At 38.2% G+C, this 20777-nt stretch overlaps 1 protein-coding gene across 1 annotated transcript; it reads left to right on the forward strand.

Annotated features, from left to right (window-relative positions):
* Nucleotides 1-257: 257 nt before the first annotated feature.
* On the forward strand, nucleotides 258-20437 carry LOC121957776 (Na(+)/H(+) exchanger beta-like). The gene is made up of 12 exons (XM_042506554.1): nucleotides 258-645; nucleotides 7936-8396; nucleotides 10353-10603; nucleotides 11362-11579; nucleotides 11878-12074; nucleotides 12373-12462; nucleotides 13921-13991; nucleotides 14252-14425; nucleotides 15805-15919; nucleotides 16052-16150; nucleotides 16466-16538; nucleotides 18054-20437. The coding sequence occupies exons 1-12, from the start codon at nucleotides 354-356 to the stop codon at nucleotides 18257-18259; spliced, it is 2247 nt and encodes a 748-aa protein (XP_042362488.1). The 5' UTR covers nucleotides 258-353; the 3' UTR covers nucleotides 18260-20437.
* The last annotated feature ends 340 nt before the right edge of the window (nucleotides 20438-20777 follow it).

Raw genomic sequence — 20777 nt, forward strand, 5'->3', positions numbered from 1 at the left:
GTTTGATGGATGTTGACACTTGATGAAGTTTAGAGAGTTCAGTCTGAGGAGAGAATAGCGGCTCTGAAACATCCAGACAGCAACTCAGAGGGGTTTAAAAATCATCCCAGCAGGCGGGTCAGAAAATGTCGTTTTTAAAAAATCTCCTTCTGATGACACCAGCTTGAAACGGCCGTTTGTTTAACCGCTGTGCGTAATTTTAAGATGCCGGGTGAGTTTGTGCGTAAAAAGTGCGCGCTTCTCCGTTGCGCACCACGCTCGCTCCCCGTCCTTCCCTCATCTTCATCTTCATCGGATCTAGAGCCGAGCAGCAGCAGCAGCAGCAGCAGCTCAGCCCGTCAGACCAGCTGAAAATGGCTGAGCTCCGTCCCGCCCGGAGGAGCTCCAGTCCGCCTCTCACCGGGCTCCTCTGCGTCGTGTTGCTCCTTTTCGTCTCCATCTCCTCCGCGAGTCGTGATGTTGTTTCAGGACACAACAAGACGTGGAGAGATCCAGCCGGAGAGACCCGTCAGGAGGACTCCCATCATCAAACTAACTCCTCTGCACACAAGAAGGCTTTCCCCGTCCTCTCCTTCAACTACGACCACGTCAGGAAGCCCTTTGAGATCTCCCTGTGGATCCTGCTGGCCCTGCTCATGAAACTTGGTGAGTGACACAAATAACAAAAAAGATTTCTTCCCGCAGCACAAAAATAATCAAATACTCCCTCCTCCTGCATCACTGAGGGTCTGGGAATCAACAGATGAAGGGGGCTCATTATCTATTCCAGTTGGTTTACTGTTTCATGCTTTCAGATTTTAAGTTTATAAAAATATTCAAGTTTATTTGTGCAGAAAAATGTCATTATGTTCAACAAAACAACCGCAGAAGCAATAAAACAAGAGGAAGAGCAGCAGTGTTTAAAATACAAATGCAGCATGATCGTGAGCCTGTTGAATAGAAACAACCAACTGCTCCAGCAAATAATGGAAAAGCATGAAAATTAAGTCTTCAGGATTTGTTAAAGGTATAAAATGACAATTCACACAAAGACATTAGTTAAATCAGTCTAAAAACTGGCAGTGCTTTAATTTCAAGATTCAAAAAACTTTATTGTCCATCACATAGTGACAGAAAACTGCCTTCTGGGGGCTCAAACAACATGATTCACACTCAAGAGACACATAAAATCACACAACAGTTCCTTAGATCAATAAAAATGTGCAAAGCTTCATTTTGCCTTCTGCAAAGTATAACACAAAATGTTAAGAGTCTACTGGTAATTCTGGCAGTTTGTTAAACAACTTTAATATTTTTGTGTTTACTGGGATCCACATTAGTTACTGATGACATGTTGTCCACAGATATACGTTAAATTAGTCGATTTTTGAATGGAGTTTGGTTTGTGTGTGTTCTCCTAACACATTGGTGTTGGTAGCTAAATCACATTATTGTTACCTAAAACTGCCTGGTTTTTCTTAATCCCACAGATTACAACAATTCTTCACTGTGTTGGTGAAACTCCAGACCTCAAAAACCATAACACTAAAGTTTTATCGAATCCCTGTTAGCTGTTATTGGCATGTTGTTCACATGTATTTGTTAAATTAGTAGAATTTTACATGGAGTTTGTTGCACGTTCTCCTGGCATGTATTTGTGTCGGCAGCTAAATCATATTTTTGTTACCTAAAACAACTCAATCCAACAGATACCTGCCATTTTCCACTGTGTTGGTGAAAGTTTTACTAAACTTTCATGGGTGTATTATGAGATAATCGGCCCCGGGGGCAGATATGCAAAGGGCCCGCCACCTCTCCTACAAAGGAGCAAGACACAATGAGTTTTATGATGATTTTGCGTCTCTTTGTAGTCGTTTGGGTCTCGTTAAGTTTTATAAAGTAATTTTGTGTCGTTTTTGGTTGTTTTGTGTCACTCTGTAGTCAATTTGTCTTTCTGAGGTTGTTTTGTTGCCTGTTTTTCTTCGTTTGTCTCTTTGCAGTTCCTTTGCACCTCTTTGTGGTCATTTTGTGTCTCTTCCTGGTCCAGATGTGTTACTTTGAGTGGCGTTTTGCAGGTGAAGAACAGGTGGCCCCGAACACTTTGGGTCCCCTGACACTTTGCCTCATAGGCCCATTCAGAAATCCATCCATGCAAACTCCACTTTAAAAAATGGCAGTATCATTTTGCTCTTCTTTTTCCTTCCACAGAATCAGAAAACAATTTATAACATAAAAGATGTTGAAAGTCTACTTTTGAGTCTCGTGGTCCGTTAAACAACTTTCATGTGTTTAGTTATTTGGATCACCGCTGATTGTTGACATTTTGTCCATATTAAAAAAAGTCCTCAGTATTTGTACTTACACAGTAAACCACAAAGTTACAACATTAAGACTGCATCCAACAATTAAATTATACCAAAACTTTACTTTTAGAAAATATTTATACAATTAAAATCGATTAATAGGTGGAACAAAAAGCTGCAAACTCTGGATATCATTTTACAATGAAAAAAGTAAAAAATGTTATGTTTGTGGATTTAATAGATTTGCTGATTGTTTTTGCTATATTTTTAAGCTTTGAAAGATGTTTCCCGCTGCAGGCTGCTACAGAGCGCTGACAGTGTCTGCAGACTGCTTCAGTTATGTTTCGATGCCACGCAAACTTATTTTAGGACGAGCCTGATGGTCCGAGCGTCCGTCTGTCAGTAGTGGAAGCAAATGTTGAGGGATTAGAGTTTAAATTCAGCTCTGGTGAAGCAGTTGTTCAGGCTAATTAGAGGGATTGAATGTTTCTCTGTGCAGGTTTATAATAAGTCATCTCTGGCCTTTGACCTTTAGCTGCTGAGGCTCAGCTCTGGACATCACAACATACGAAAAACACACATAATACATCATTTATCCAGCAAGAAGTTGGCTTTTTCTTCCTTTTTATTTGAATCTTTTTGTTTCTTATGTTGGTTTTTATTAATTTTATCTTCACATCTTATGATTCTAACTTTGAGTATTCATTCTGGCAGTGTTGCTGTTGTTATTTTCTGTTTTATGTTGTTCTAATTTTAGATTTATCCCACTGGTCCAAGACATTTTTGACCATCCGCCAGCCAGACTGTGTTTAATGACAGAGCTTTGGGATGGACAGATATAGACGAGTATGTAAATGCTTAAGTGTACAAATATGTATGTGTAAGTAAGTGAGCATATGTGGATATGGAAGTATTATACATCTGCTTTTTTAACAAAAACAATAAGGGAAAAAAGAAAACAAAAGAAAAGAAATGCAATTATCCAGTAAACTGTACCATATCTGCATTACACAGGCATTTTAATTCTACATATTTGGGAAAAAAATCTTCTTATTTTTGATTAAGCTGTGGTTTTAAAAGTCACAAATTTAAAAAATTAAATAAAAATTAAAATAATCATTTTCAGAGCATTAAAGAAAATCACAAAATATCACTTGTTATTAAATAATTTAAAGTATCTATAAGAAACATTCAGATCGTTAATGTAGCAGGAAACAGCTATTTGCTGCGTGAACATGTGGTGCCGTAATGGCGTCGTGAGTGGACGATGAAGTCACGCTGTTGTAATCTGAGCTCCTCTGTGGATTGTTGTGGTCAGCGGCGCGCCGTAGAAAAAGAGTCATCACGCTCATTGATCTTGCCGCCAAGCAGTCACATGGCTCATGTAGCTCCTGATAGTTACAGCTGAGTCGGCGCTTTGAACGGTTTCCAGCAGGACGGACAGCAGGGACTATATATGCAGCAATTTCTGATCAATATCAATACCTAATGTGCATTGATTACTACGTCCGCTACACTTATATTCAATTTATATGATCAAATTTTTATGGTGAGTGGCGGAGAGGCTGCCATAACATCAAATACATCTAGAATTTGTAAATGTGTATGGATTCATTTTTTCTTGTGCCTCTATGGTCATATTATTAATGATGATAATAATAATTATTGTTTATTTGTGTAGCATATTTCATACATAAAATGCAGCTCAAAGTGGTTTACATGCAAAGGTGCTAAAAACAATACATAGAAATATATATATTTCTGAATATAATAAATCACATCAGCGATGTTAGTAACTAAATACTGTACTGAAGTACAAATTAGAGTTAGTCCCCTTCACAAACATGCATAACATGAAAATCAATGAATGCCACTTATTTCTCAGTTTTAAGCCAAAAAAGAAGTTTGGTTAAGTGCAAAACATAAAAGACCACCAACTGCTTTTTGTAAAACGAAAAAATATCTGCGTAGGGCACAAAAAAACAACAACACAGCAAGTACAATATGTGTGTAATTTTGTAGAAACTCCACTGAATGTAATTAAATAATGTCGCAATAAAATTCTGCTCAATTTTTAGTCCTCAGTCCGCTGTGACCTCTAGGTTTAAATTCAAGATTGATACTCGGTGTTGATATTGGGAGAGAAAAAGTTAAAATTGCGTCACTAGAAAAATTAAAAACAATTCCTTTTTTTGTGCATATTCCAGTTGGTCCACAGTTACAGAGCAGGTGGATATTTGTTAATATTAAATTTGATATTTTATTAGTATCTTAATCACTCTTATACTTCATCCTTTTTTTCATGTTTTTTGTCGCTGAATGTGTCTTTAAAGTGAGGTTTGTTTCTCCCGCTGAACAATTTAAGAACAAATAATGATGCATTTTAGCTTGCATCATTGCTTTATTCACCGTGCCACCGTGTGTGTGCTGGCTCTGATTGGCTGGAAGAATCTCTCCTGCAGTTTGTCGTTGGCTGAGCGAGCAGCGTGCAGCTCTGTGGCATCTTATCTGTTGCGTCCAGCTGCCGTCTGCGAGGGCCGGTCTGACTTCCTGTCCTAATGCACTGCTCGATAACAAAGATCCCAGTGTGCGGACAGAGGAGAGGAGGGGGGCGAGGACCACTGAGTGCATAAAACCTCGCAGGAAAAAACGTCACATTTTACAGCCGCCTCGACCCCGAGTCACATGACGGGCTGAATGTCAAGGCCTCATTCAGCTGAGAGACAAAATATGAAACTAAAGGAGCAGAGACAATATTTTACTCAGTGTCAACCCTTTAACACCTGGACTGGCATTAGTTTTCTTTGTGAACCTAAAAAAATGGTTTGATTTCTTTAAAAAAAAACAATGGAAACAATGGATGAGCAACTCTGCGAGAAATGTAAAATGTGCCACAAACTGTAAAAATAAAATTAAATAATATGTGACAAGGAAATTGTCTGAAAAGTAGCAAAGAGGATTTTTAGACAAAAAATAATGGAAAATGCCTAGGAAGCTATGTTTATAATTATCTTAATTATATATATTTATAAAATAAAGAAGAAAAAAAAAGAAGAAAACAGATTTTTTTTCGTACACTTTTTTAAAATGTTTTTCACTTTTCTTTCTTTTTTTGCTTAATTTTCAGGTAATTTTCTTCTAACTTTATATATATTTTGCTGCGTCCATGTGGCAAAATTGAAATTCAAATTGCTGTCCTGATCTCTCTTGCTATTTTTTGGGCCATTTCTTGTTAAGTTCCTCGTCCATTGAAAGAAATTTAGCCAATTTACTCAGGTATCAAAGGGTTAATCTACTGTATCAACCCTTTATTTAACCTCTAGACGAGCAGGTCATCAAGCAAAAATAATGTCTAATATTCTGAAATGTGAAGAGTTGCTGCTCGTCTCTGTTTTTATCTCATCATAAATAAATAGATTTGGGATGTTCGGACAAAAAACAAACAATATAAAGACGTGAACTTGGACCTTTCCCTATTTTCTGGCATTTTATAGACTGAAGGATGCATACATTTGTCAAAAAAACCTCATTAATCAACAATGAAAATGATTGTTAGTTGCACGCCTTGATTTCTCATTCCAGTAATTCCAATAAAAGCTAACAATAGTGAAAAATTGCCAGTAAAATGCAGATTAAATCCATAAAATGTAACCCACACAGATATTTCTGTCCAGCCGTCGTGTTCGTGTAAACAGCCTTTTTGTTCGCCTGCAGCAGCAGCAGCAACACCGTGTTTTATATTTCATGAGGACGCAGCAGAGAATTACAGCTCACTGAGTGGATCATTTTTATTGTGTTGAAAACTGCTAATGCTCACACTGATGTTTCACTGAGTGCAGCTGCTGTATTTGTATGTACGCAAATGCTCTTGTGCATTGAATTTATTCGTTATTGATATATCTTTTAGTATTTAGGATATTCATAAATATTTTGAGTGATAAAATGTCTAATAGTATTTATAAATAATTTACACAGTTTGTCAGAGCTGAAAGTAATGTCTTCACACTGACTTTTTGTCAAGCCAACAGTCAAAAAATCAAATATATTCAATTTACAATTATACAAAACAGAAGAAAGCAGCAATTTGTGATCATGGAACCAGATCAAATTTGACATTTGTTTTTAATAAATCTAATAGCACATTTGAAATAACAAATTAATTTTAAAAAATACACTTATAAATGCTCCAACGAGACAAATTAAGTTTAAAACATGATTAATCCATCTTGAATATTTTGTCTTTGTAGAGACTTAATTTTATGCATGTGAAACCTTATTGTCTCCAGTCTTAATTCAAATAAAAAATTACCAACTAATCTAATATCTATACACATAAAACGTTGAAACACTAGTCATAAACTGTCTGAAACAGAAACCAAAAAGAAAGCAGAGTCGGAGCAGGAAAGACACTCTGTAGAAAAAAAAATTTTAATAGGGCGAATTTAATAACCACATTGGCAGATGCAGACGCTGGAGACGGACAGAGCGGTTGTAAACACAATCAGTGCTTTACTCTGTTAGAGATAATAGTTTAGAAGGAAGCAGCAGCTGCAAATATCAGACTAAAACTACCCCATTCTGAGTAATAATACAGCATCATGCTCCAGAAAACAGATAATTCATTATAACCAAAAATATAACAGAAAGTCATTCTGAAACACGTCTGTGTACTGCAGCCATCCAAACTGCTGAAAGTCAACTTTTATTCAGCTCGAGACACCTCCTAAAAACTTCTGAATTCAAGAGCATTTTACATTTAAAGAAATGTGATTAAAAGGTTAATTTAAAATCAAAACCACATGTTTTTCCTCCTGTTTCACACTGCATGTCCTGTTGTTTGGTTCTGTGTAGAAACGCAGAGAAGGCATAAAAACGGACTAAGTAGCAGCACAAAAGTGTGATGTCCTTATAAAAAGGGCTTTTAATAACATCATACTCAGCTGAAGCTCTGAGCAGTGATATAGTTATTGGGTGTACTTTGGTGGAAAAAAATAGATCCTACATAAAACATAAAGAGGACCAAATGACACCAAAAAGTCACAAAAGAGCCATTGGGAGACATGAAATGACGACAAAGCAGCACAAAGCAAACAAGAAAAAGACAAAATTGCCTCAACAAGACACAAAATGACCTAAATGAGGCACAAAATTACCTTAAAGACACCAAATTACCTCAAAAAGACACAAAATTGCCTCAACAAGACACAAAGTTGCCCTAAGGAAACACAAAATTACCTCAGCAAAACACAAAATTCTCTTAAAGAGACACAAAATTACTTCAATAAGAAACAAAATTACCTTTAAGAAACCCAAATGACTACAAAAATACACAGGACAACCACAGGGAGACACAAAATTACTACAAAGTGACACAACACAACCAAAACAGACACAAAATTACCTCAAAGAGGCACAAACAATTATAAAAATACACAGGACAACCACAGGGAGAGACAAAATGAACACAAAGACACATAAAAAGAAACATAAAAGGTGCATTACAACTACAAAGAAAAATATGTATTTTTTGGTGAACAGTTGAAGTTTGTGAGTGAATGATTTTGAATTTTGTCTTTCTCTTCATTTTGATTTTAGCAGCTTGTCAAATTAAAGTTGTGATGATGAAAAAGTGAAAATCTTTCTCTCTCTGCAGGTTTCCACATTATTCCCAGAGTGTCACACGTCGTCCCGGAGAGCTGCCTGCTGATCGGCGTCGGCCTGCTGGTGGGCGGCATCATCAAAGCCATCGGCGAGGAAGCCCCCGTCCTCGACACCAAGCTCTTCTTCCTCTACCTGCTGCCCCCCATCATCCTCGATGCCGGCTACTTCCTGCCCATCCGCGCCTTCACGGAGAACCTGGGCACCATCCTGGTGTTCGCCGTGGTGGGGACTCTGTGGAACGCCTTCTTCATCGGCGGGATGATATACGGCGTGTGTCGGATCGAAGGAGCCCAGCTGGCCAGCGTGGACCTGCTGTCCTGCCTGCTGTTCGGCACCATCGTCTCGGCCGTGGACCCCGTCGCCGTCCTCGCCGTGTTCGAGGAGATCCACATCAACGAGCTGCTGCACATCCTCGTTTTCGGAGAGTCGCTGCTCAACGACGCCGTCACTGTGGTGAGTCAAGAGACGGCTGTGCTTCCTCTGAATATTTCAACTTTACTCCACAGCCTTTCAGAGAGAAATACTCTACTTTGTTACTTCATTACTTTATTTGCACAGCTGGATGCTAGTTACATTTTTAATTGAGATTTTACATTAAAAGTCCAGGAAACTAGATTTTTTTTTTGTCATTTACTTTTTATTGGTTTTTGATTTTACACGTAAACAGACAAACAGTCAAACAATCAACATGGAGACCTATAGATGAGTATAGAAGTATCAAGGGAAAAGTATAAGCGTACATAAGGGGACCGGTAAACACCTCCAGTTGAGAAATCAAGAAAAAAGAAATAAAAATAAAGTGATAAGTACTTATAAGTATTCTGATAGTATCAGGAAAGTATATTTTTTAATTTCTTAATCATTTATTTAAAATTATGTTACAGAAAGAAAAAACATGATTATTTTTTTGTAGTGCTTACTTGAGGTCATTTTCTTGTTTGTTTGTTTTTTTCTTTTCTTTTTTTTTAATTATTTTCAGGTTATTTTCTTTGAACTTTTTACTAATTTCTTGCTGTTTTGTTTGTTTGTTTGTTTGTTTTAAACATATACATGGTGTGGCAAAATCAAACTCAAATATGTGTGCTGTCCTGATCTTTACTTTATTGCTATTTTTGGGGCCATTTCTCGTTAAGTTCCTCTTCACCCTCTTCCCACACTATAGAAACAAATCAAGCCAATTTGCTCAGGGATCAAAGGGTTAATCTACTGTATCAACCCTTTATTTAACCTCGAGACGAGCAGGTCATCGTGCAAAAATAACGTCTAATATTTTGAAATGTGAGGATTTGCTGCTCCTCTCTGTTTGTTTCTCATCATAAATTAGATAAATCTGGGTTTATTTGTTTTATTTCGGTTGATGTTCGGACAAAAAACAAGCAAATTTTTATTAAAAAACACATTTGTAAAGATTAAAACACTAAATTCAAGTGTCATTTTCCTTCCTCACATCCTTGTTTTTGTTCCAGCTGTTTTCACTTTCCATTCACATCAGTAATTCGATTATTTTAACAGGCAATCGCTGATAATACGGAACAAACTGTGACCACATTATTATTATATAATTAACATCCGTTCTCTCATCCTGAGATTAAATGCTGCTGCTTCTAGAAAGATGACTGAAGCAAGACGCTGCTGTGAAAACGCATGCATTATAATAAGATTTACAAATGAAGTATATATTGGAGGGAAATATTTATTTATGTTTGTGTGTGACTCCCAAAAACTCTTCACTGCCTGCATCAGAGCTGCAAACTATTTAAAATGACATATTTCAAATCCAGAAATTTACCCAGAAATGCACATAATCATCCGACTCTAAAGGGAGATTGAAATACAGGCAGCCTTTAATGGGTAAAATTATACTGTCGTAATATTATCAAGATTATTTAAGATTAGTAATTTAAGATTAGTAAAGCAACAAACAAACTAAAGAAAGAAGGAATTAAAGAAATGAGAAAATGAAAAAGGAAAGAAAAATTAGTACTTTTTGAAAATTATTTTTAATGAAGCTAGAAAAAATCTCCCAGAAATATTTATAATTCTCATAATTTTCTATTTAAAATGATTTTTCAGGTCGGTTCATTGTTTGTTTGTTTATTCCTTTTACATTCTTTTTCTTTTTTGTTTGTTTTTGATTATTTTAGTTTTCTTGTACTTGATTTGCTCATTTTAGGGTCATTTCTTCTTAAGTTGCTTGTATGCTTTTGAAAGACATCAAACCAGTTTGCTCAGGTCTCAAAGGGTTAATGTCTGATTTATGCGTTTGTCTTGCTTGTCTGTCTTGTTACTGACTGTGATTTTCATTTTTACGGAGCGTTAACTGACTTTGTTTCTGTGAAGCGTCTGTGATTGTTGTGATTATAAATAAAACTTTAATCTTGAACGTGAAGTGTGTGTTTGTGTCTGCAGGTTCTGTATCACCTGTTCGAGGAGTTCTCTCACGCAGGAACTGTCACTGTGATCGACGGCGTCCTCGGGGTCGTCTGTTTCTTCGTGGTTTCGCTGGGAGGCGTCATGGTGGGAGCCATCTACGGCCTGCTGGGCGCCTTCACCTCCCGCTTCACCTCGCACACCCGAGTCATCGAGCCGCTGTTTGTGTTCCTCTACAGCTACATGGCCTACCTCTCCGCCGAGGTCTTCCACCTGTCCGGCATCATGTCGTGAGCTACTCACACTTTTTATTTATTTATTTATTTATATATCGCCGCAAGTAGACGGAGGGAAGGAAGTACACGTGGCGCCCGCTTTATGTAGCGGCCAGAGTTGTCCAAACTTTATCCAAGTTTTTCTTCAGTAAAAATAAAATATACCGGCTTGTCTCAATAATTCAGCCGATCGTCACTGAATCCTCAGGCTGACCTGATGTAGATCCTAAGCCAGATCCAGATCCAGGTTCAGGTTCAGAATCAGATCCAGATCAAGGTTCAGGTTCAGATCTAGATCCAGATCCAGATCCAGATCCAGGTTCAGGTTCAGGTTCAGGTTCAGATTCAGATTCAGATCCAGATCCAGATCCAGATTCAGGTTCAGATCCACGTTCAGTTTCAGGTTCAGGTTCAGATCCAGATTCAGATCCAGATCCAGATCCAGATCTAGGTTCAGGTTCAGAATCAGGTCCAGATCCAGGTTCAGGTTCAGATTCAGATTCAGATTCAGATTCAGATCCAGATCCAGATTCAGGTTCAGATCCACGTTCAGTTTCAGGTTCAGATTCAGATCCAGATTCAGATTCAGATCCAGATCCAGATCCAGTCCAGATCCAGGTTCAGGTTCAGGTTCGGGTTCAGATCCAGATCCAGATCCAGGTTCAGGTTCAGGTTCAGATCCAGATCCAGATCCAGGTTGCGCGATGTTCACTTGCGTGATGGCAGCTGGAACAAAACGGTTTCTGATGTTTTGTGTACTTCCTGTCTTACAGGTTGATCGCTTGTGGCGTGATGATGCGTCCGTACGTGGAGGCCAACATCTCCCACAAGTCGTACACCACCATCAAATATTTCCTGAAGATGTGGAGCAGCGTGAGCGAGACGCTCATCTTCATCTTCCTCGGCGTCTCCACGGTGGCCGGTCCTCACGCCTGGAACTGGACCTTCGTCATCGTCACCGTCGTCCTCTGTCTGGTGTCCAGAGTGCTCGGTCAGTGAACACAGCGCCGCCGTATCATCAGATAACGAACAATTCAAATAATAACAGGGTTTTGTTTATAAGTTAAATTCTTTTTTTTGGTCCTATAATAGTGACAAGATTTTTTTCCTGTGGAAAAAAAAAACGTAAAAAATGTAATACATATTAATAAAAAAATACAATAAGATAACACAATAATTAATAATAATAATAATAAATTAAAATAAAATTTATTGCTTTAATAATGTTTCCTTGTCCTCTTTCTCTTCTTTCTAATCTGTATTTTGTTATTTTTCTGTGTGTTTTTCAGGAGTCATCGGCCTCACGTACATCATCAATAAATTCCGTATTGTGAAATTAACCAAAAAGGACCAGTTCATCGTGGCCTACGGTGGCCTGCGAGGTGCCATCGCCTTCTCTCTGGGGTTCCTGCTGACCAACAACGAGTTGAAGCACATGTTCCTCACCGCCATCATCACCGTCATCTTCTTCACCGTCTTTGTGCAGGTGACAAACATTTACATTTCTTTACATTTATTTGGCAGAAAGTAACGTATAACCAAACTTCACTTTTGGAGATTAATTTCTCAAAAAATGTAAAAGAAAATAATAAAAAAACAGCTACCAGGAAAGCTATTTTTCTTATGTTTTTGTAATAATTTAGCTTTTGTCCTCCATATAAGTAACCACTAACCTTTATTGATATCTTGTTGTTGCAAGTTCCTTGTTTTTCTGTAAATAAAGTTGTTTTCTTTTATCGTGTTGTGGAAATCCACATGGCCTCCCGTCCTGTTTCTGTGTTCAGGGAATGACAATCAGGCCTTTGGTCGAACTTCTGGCCGTGAAGAAGAAGAAGGAGAGCAAAGGATCGATTAATGAGGAGATTCACACACAGGTGAGATTAATTATTATTTTTTTATTTCCAATTTTACTTTGTTTCTCTATTTTATACTGGAAAAACTAGAGTTTCAGTACAAAACATGAAAGATCAAACTTTCATCATTAAAGGATAATCTGGAGGATTTTTCAACCCGATCTTTATTTCCCCATGTTTTTGTGTCTAAGTGGCTAAAAGGAAAAACGGTTTTGGAAATGACTCCAGAATTGAGCGAGAGAGCTGCGCTCATCGGCGCCAAAACAGGCTGCAATGTAACACTCGAGGTAAAAGTGCTACGTGAATTTACGTCCAATAAAAGTGGGGTTTTTTTTGCCGCTGACAGGCTCAGATTGATATTTTAAGTGTCTGACAACTTCATGAAAAAGATCCCGACAGAGATAGACCTTTTTTTAAAGAGTAAAATATTTTTCGTTTAACTAGAAACAGCCCCGAAACTGCCAAACCCCACCAGACCCCCTTTAAATAAATAGTCATTTTATCCTCCTAAAACATGTTTCATTCAAAGTCGACAAAAACAAAATAAAACTCACATAAGCCGTCTTGGTTCATCTTTCCACTGTTCCCACAATCACCAACTCTGGTTCATTTGGAAGAAATTCTTAATTCACCGAGTTAGATGTGAAAGTATGCTGGCTCTATACACGCTAAAACTATTGTATATTTGATTTAAGATTTTTTAAAGATTTTTAGTCTGTTTCTGGTTAGACAAAAATTATTTTACTGTTGAACAAAAATGAATATCTGTAGGGATCCTTTGCATAATCAGTGTTTCCTGCAGAACCTTAAAAAGTCTTAAAAAGCCTTGAATATCATTAATCTAAAAATGAGACCTTGGTTGGTTTTAAAATGTCTTAAATCAACCTTTAAAAAGTCTTTAAAATTCGAATAAATGAAAAGTACGATTTCAAAAATATTTTTTTCGGATGTTATGCTGTAAAATCTTAAAATAATTGGTAGTTTTTTCAGATATATATATTTTCCTGAATGCCTCTCGCATTACGGTCACCAAAAAGTTATGTTTTATGTTAAAATAAATATGTGGGCGAATATTTTCCCAACCCTAAAAGTGTTTTTGTTTGTTTTTTCTTCAGTTTTGGTTATTGTGAAATCAGTCTTGGATTTAAGTCTTAAAAAAGTCTTAAGTCCCTCTTGTGTTAAGCTGTAGGAATTTTGATAATGTTGTCAGACACTTAAAATATTGATCTGATCCTTTTTGTAGTAAAAACACTTCAGTGGACGTACGTTGACGGTGAGAACAAACCCAGAGTGGTTACATTGCAGCTTGTTCCGTCGCTGGTGCCTGTCGCTCAATACTGGACCACTTTCCGAATTGTTGTTCCCATTAGACACTTGGACATAAAAAGGGGACATAGTGTCCAGGTTGAAAAAAATAATTAAACTGTAAGATATTAATGATGTGGAAGTAACTGGTATAAAAACTCGTTGTGTCCTCAGTTTCTGGATCATCTCCTCACAGGGATTGAAGACATTTGTGGTCATTATGGACATCATCACTGGAAAGACAAGTATGATTTTTATTAACTTTTATTTGTCCCCTCCTTGTTACTGTCTCTTTATGAGGAAAGTCACATAAAAACAGCCTTTCAGTGGCATCGAAACTTATTCAATATATTTATTATACTTACTTAAATACCCAGAGATGCCACTTGTGTCCATTTTTAAGCTTTATGTGACGACTCAGGTCAGGAGGATACTTAATATTTTATATTGTACAAATAAATTGTGATAACTGGAAATGTCTGTACATAAACTCTGCTGCACTCAGGCTGAACCGCTTCAATAAGGCCTACGTGAAGAAGTGGCTGATCGCAGGCGAGCGCTCGACCGAGCCGCAGCTCATCTCCTTCTACAACAAGATGGAGATGAAACAGGCGATGATGCTGGTGGAGAGCGGGAGCACCGCCAAGCTGCCCGCCATGATATCGTCCGTCTCTATGCAGTGAGTATCGAGTTATGAGGGCGAATGATGTTTTTCACACAGTCTCAAAGGTCAATACTAGCAGTGTGCTGTTGTTGAAGCTTTCTACCAAAGAAGTGTTGACAGATCTGATTAACTCGGATGTTTGTTTTGGAAAGACTTGCTGATTTTTCAGGAGGTGGCACAAAATCTCAAAAACAAAACTGTCTGCATAACTAAATATCACAAGTGCTACATGAAAAAATCCATGCATTGAGGTGTTTTTTTGTGTTTGTTTGTTTTTTTGTTAATTTGGTTTTTTTGGGGGAGGGGTTAAGCCAACCTTGTAAACATCATTTATTTATTTTAAGATTTTTTTTGCCTTTATTTGATACAACAGCTATAGTGTGAAAGGGGGAGAGAGAGGGTGACATACAGCAAAGGGCCGAGGTCGGAATCGAACCTGCAGCCGCCTTTGACTCATTTTTTTTGTAATTTTCTCAGCAGATTAAACATATTATTTATTCTGTATTTTCTGTCCTCTTTGTTTCAAGCATTGTACAGCTCTTTTCAAATTAAAAAAATTTTACTTTTTAATTTTACTTTTTTTTATTTAAATACATTTTGTATAGTTTTTTTTATTTAAAATGCTTGACTTTTGTGGTCCCTTCTTTTGCTCTTCTCTTAATAATTTTATTCTTATGCACAAAAATAACAACTAGGCAATTTCCATGTATATAAATCTGTGTTTGCTCTATGGACCCAGTGATGTAGAAGATCTGGGTAATTTAATACCTGGAAAATTTAACTTTTTTTTAGTTTCATGCATCACCGAGCAACTTTCATAGGAATGTACAAAGCCCGCCTCCAACACTGTATCCAGTTCTCTTCATACATCTTTGCATCGACCCTCCACCTCTGGCCCAGTATGTGTTTTATCCTCTGCAAGAGCAAAAAGCAATGTGCAGATTTAACTTTTGGCCGAAGTAAAGTCAGGAACCGCCAAAAACATTTATGCTACACATAACTATATCTTTTTTTCAGATATTACTCTGTTTTTTCCCTTTTTTGTCCAAATTACGTGACTAGTTAACATCTGTTGCCTCTAAAAGTGTTTGAATCAGGCATCACAGTTAGCCAATATGGCATCATCATGTGTGCATTTTTATGATGGGCATGTGCAATTGCTGGATGAATGTTTTTTTATGATTTGTTTAGTTCTTGTATTTTACTGTGTATGTATTGTTATTTTTATTGTTGTTTTTTAAATATAATATAAAGCAATGCTGTCTAATCTCGTGGTTTTAGACTTGTGGTATCAGTGCTCGTTCTGCGCTTTGTCTCAGCTCTCCTCAGACCCTGAAGTTGTTGTTTTACGTAGTATAACGTAGAGTAATGATACACTGTGTGTGTCTCTGCAGAAACATTCAGCCGAGAGGGCCGCCCAGACGACGGGCGATGCCGACCATCTCAAAAAGTCGTGAGCAGGAGATCAGAAAGATCCTACGAGCAAACCTGCAGAAGACGAGACAGAGGGTGAGAAAGATGCGATGACTTCAGCTCTCATGCTGGTTTCGATGATGCTGTTTGAGCGGAGAGTGTGTTGCAGGCGTATAATGAGAAAGTTGAAGTGTTTCTGGCGCTAACTTTCATGTTTTTGCTCCTCAGCTTCGTTCGTACAGCCGACACGACCTGATGATCGACCCGTTTGAGGACAACGTGAGTGAAGTTCGCTTCAGGAAGCAGCGTGTGGAGATGGAGAGGAGGGTGAGTCTTTATGATTGTTACAGTTGTAGTTCTTTGTGCTGAGACAATTTCATTGTCTAAACTTTATTTCGGGCTGCTTGTTATGCTGCTAGAATCTGTTTCACTCTGCAGTTACATTTGTTTAATTAACTAAATGACTCTCAAACATCTGGTTTGTTTTATGATCCAATTAAAGTAAATGAAGTGAAACTAAATGGCCGTTCAGTCTGATTAAATGTGTGGATTTATGTCTCACATTTCACGTTTTTAATGATTGGTTTGCGTTAAGCTTTGAAATGAATTCACTGCTGACAGATGTTTCTGTCTCACTCACAGATGAGTCACTACCTCACAGTCCCTGCAAACCGCCAGGAGACTCCGCCAGTGAGAAAAGTCTGCTTCGAACCAGGTCAGAATTTATGTTATCGTATGAGAAAAGGTTGAACGTGGAGGAATGAGGCTTTTCACATTTCTCTGGAGACACTGTGAAGCAATATTTGGTTGGTTCTTTCTTCCTTTAATGCCACATATTTCTGGGTTTTGTTACATTATTACAGTGAAGTTTTCTGCTGAAAAACTTTGTGTGCTGGAATTCGTGCGGATACCATTTACCCCGCTTCACCCTCCTGTGCAACGCTGCAGACTAAATACACACTCTCACGGCAATGCACAGTGCCACACTGTAAAAAGTGCTCAGTAATTGCCCAAGGTCATAAAGAGCTCAAGGCGTCCGCCTGCCCTCCAAATTCCCCAAATCCCAATCCGATCGAGCATCTGAGGGACGTCCAGATACCCACAGGTCCCCCTGACACATGGTGCAGCCTCCTTGGATCGGACTTGGCTCTGACCTGTCATGGGTGCAGGTCTTCAGGGGGCGTCTTGTGGTGTTTTGGCACCATGGCGTTGGTGGCGGATCCTTTGACTTTAAGTTTAAAGGCCCACACACACTAAGCAGACTTCAGGGAGCTGGTGGTGACAAGGCGCCTTGCTTTCCTTAGGTCAGCGTGTCTTTGCCAAAAAGTTGCACATAAACAAATCAAACCGACTGCAAACCTGCACGTATGTTCTGCGCCTGTGAGAGGAAACACAGCTTCGTACCAGCAGGCTGCGGCCGTCTGTAGTCGTCATTCAAAAAGGGAAACCGGGAGACCGTCTCGACATTAGTTAGCACGTTAGCACATATCAACACAATCTAATGTCGACATAACAAATATTTGCCGTTTGTTTTTTACATATTTTTATTGAGCATCAACAGTATACAATATGCATGAACAAGAGAAAAAGCAGATGTACAGTTCTCACTTTTTCCCATCATTATTGTTGAAACCAGCAGCAGCCACGCAGCACAGTGGCTGGTTTTCCATTAACCCTCAAATTACACTAATTGAATTTATGAGTATAAAATATGCCTAATGTAAACACGTCAATTTTGAAAAAACTCGCATTTATCAAAAAAAGTTTTTACACTTGCATGAGGTGGTATTTTTGAAAAAGCTATATTTCGCAAAACTGCAATGGAAACTCTTTTTTTTGCTTTTATAGGTCACATGATATTATGGTTATGTGCTTGTCGGTTGCCATAGCAGCTTGTCGATGGCTCCCTCATGATGAGTTACAGGAGGTGTTACTGCATCACATAACTCTTCAAAAGTTGAGCGGATCATCTGGAAGTTTTGAATCCACAATTCCTCTGTGAAATCGATTATCACCTCCCAGAAACCTCTCAAACGTGGCCGCTCCCACGTGTGTTTTGCACAAAAATCAGTAATGGAAACCCACCTGGATATGATCTATACAGTACCAAATCTTTTTGATATCAACAAGTACCTAAACATCCCAAAAACATCGCTCACTAAAGCCCAAACTGCTGCTTATAGATGATGTTTAATCACTAACATGTTGCTGCTCTGTCTGTTTCCTGCAGAACATCAAGTTTACACGTATGATGACAGCGACAGCTCCAGAGGCCACGCGGCTCAGCCAGACCCGAGTCCTCCCGACGACGTCAGCCTGGTGAACGAATCATCCCAGAGGCCCAGAGAGCAGAGAGCCGAAGAGCCGGACGAGCAGCAGAAACTGTCCCGCTGCCTCAGTGACCCCGGGCCAAACAAGGACGAGGATCTGTCGTGATGAAGCACATGAATTCTCCTCTTCATGATCTCCTCGTGTCATCTGTTGCTTTCAGCGAGTCGCTGAGTGAACGGGAGTCGTAGCAAAGCTTTACATTGATGAAGTATTCTTCTTTTCCATTTTCTGTTTTTTGTGATATGAGATTATGCAATTTTTTCTTTTTTTTCAGAAGTTCGTGAGGATTTTTATCATGTAACATGCTGCCAAAGCATGCACCACTGCACATTTGCTATTTCAGGGTTTTCATTACAGCCTGAAGTGAGCCGAGTGTCAGCATTTTGTGTCTTAACAAGCAGCAGCAAATCATGCAAAAAAAAAAAGATGGAGCACTTGTTTTAACAAACTTGAAGCACCAGACGGGTGGAGTTTACCCCTCAAGCACAGTATTAAGACTCTAGAAAGCAGAGAGCGACTGATTAATCGTCTCAGCTGACGTTATAAAAGATGTAATTAATGCAGGTTTATCAGTGTTGGAATACACACCAAAATTTAAATGTAGCACTTATATTTTTTGCTCCAATTTTTCACAGGTTTAAAGGAATAGTTCAGGATTTTTGCAGTGCGACTTTGAAATACGTAAGCAGTGTATTACATACAGTAGCTGGTGGTTGGTGCACTCCCTGTTTGCAGAAACAGACCGGAAAAAAAGCAAATATTTTTACATATACACACACATCGAGAAATTAGACACTGCAGTCAGCAACACGCTCCGTCTGTGGCATTTTGTTGTTTGATCAAACAGCACATTTTCGAGTGTCGTTTCATTCTGACCATCCAAAGACACATATATTAAATTAGGATGATTTTTAATCAGCGTCCTAATATACCACACCTGTCAGGTGGGTGGTTTAGTATCTTGGAAAAGTGCTCACTAACGTGGAATTAAAAACATTTTTGACCAAAATTAGTGAGAAATATATCTATTGAGTGTATAAAAAGTCTTAGATGTTTAACTTAAACCTGTGGGAAAAAAATAGAAGCAAAAACAAAGATGTTTAAATTTAGATTTTTAAGATTAGATCAACTAACGGGCAACAAGAAATTGCTGCACAGAATACCAAAGAAATATTTTGGGTGATTTAGGAACAGCGTCCCCAGCCTCGGATCCCATCAGCTATCAGTCGATGATGATAAGCTTTTGGGGACGTCGGCATGGTGCTCAAGTGTGTTTGTGTTCAGGCCATTTGGCTAAAAGGGAGAGCGGTGAGGGAGCAGCATATTTTTAAAAAAGTGCATAACTTCTGATGGACTCACACTTGATTTTGTGGAAATATTGATCATGAGCCAAAGAACAGCTGATTCACTGCTCGTGCCATTTGGCAAAAAGGGACAATGTGTGCATGTGTGTATGTGGTCGCAGCTATTGCGAATTTGCGCCTCTTTAACTGTTAAATGTCCCAATTTGTGCACATCTGGGTCAAAATTCTAAAAAAAAAAAAAATAAAAAATGAAGAAATTTCAGCAGATGATACCTTTTTCAAGAATATTCCTCTTTTCATCCTTATAATTATTATAACTCACAAATATCTCTATCTGCCTGAAAAATCCTTATTTATCAGGCTATAGTTAAGTATAAAAACTGCAAGAGGGCGAACTTTAAGGTTCCAGGTGAAGAAGAAAGCACAAATCTGGTGATGCAAGATGAAATAAACGCATCAAATGTAGTTTGTCGGAGGTCTGTGAAGAAGCTTGTATTTAACCTCTGCGTGACAGATCAGTGTTTTCTCAGGGACTGAATCACGGCACAGTGTTAACGGAGGGGGAAGAAATGAATGTGCTCCGCTCGTCTCTGTTCATAATGTGACTGTTTTGTCAGCGTCGGTGTTTTTGACCGCTTCAGTAACATTCCAGCAGTAATCGACTTTTTTGTAACAAAGCTAAACATGTCGATGTTCCTGATAACTGAGCATGCTCAGAGGAACACTTCACCCCCCAAAATCAGCATCTCTATATCAGTGACTCACCAAATGTTAGGTTGAGTTTGTGAAGATTTTATTTTATTTTATTTTTTTTGCATGTCTCCACGGTGAACAAAAAACCCCAAAACTGAAAAAAAATTATATCAGAACTACGGATATATTCGGATATAAAACAACTCACTGGCCGATAATTGATTTTTTCCCATCAAGTTTTAGTGATCGTCAAGTCTCTTCTGTAGTGGAAATAATATTTTATGCGTACTCCTGATGGCTCACCAGCAGATGGAGATATTAAAAACAATGATTTTCAATGTTTGTAATATTCATTCAAGGTGTTGATTATATATATATGTATGTATATGTATATGTATATGTATATATATATATATTCATGCGACTGGAGGAATGAAATGTGGATTATACTGCATGAGTTGTCTGAGAGTTTGTTAACTGATGTTTTTATGTAGTTTTGTTGTAAAACCTGGATCCTGATGGCTCCAATTATCAACAGTTTACTACATAATCAGACGCTTAAATTCACCTTTTAGGCATGCGAGAAAAAATCAAGTTTTTCTGCACAAATTCACAGTGACGCAGGG

The sequence above is a fragment of the Plectropomus leopardus genome, chromosome 18 (genome assembly GCF_008729295.1).
Source record: "Plectropomus leopardus isolate mb chromosome 18, YSFRI_Pleo_2.0, whole genome shotgun sequence".
Classification (NCBI taxonomy): Eukaryota; Metazoa; Chordata; class Actinopteri; order Perciformes; family Serranidae; genus Plectropomus; species Plectropomus leopardus.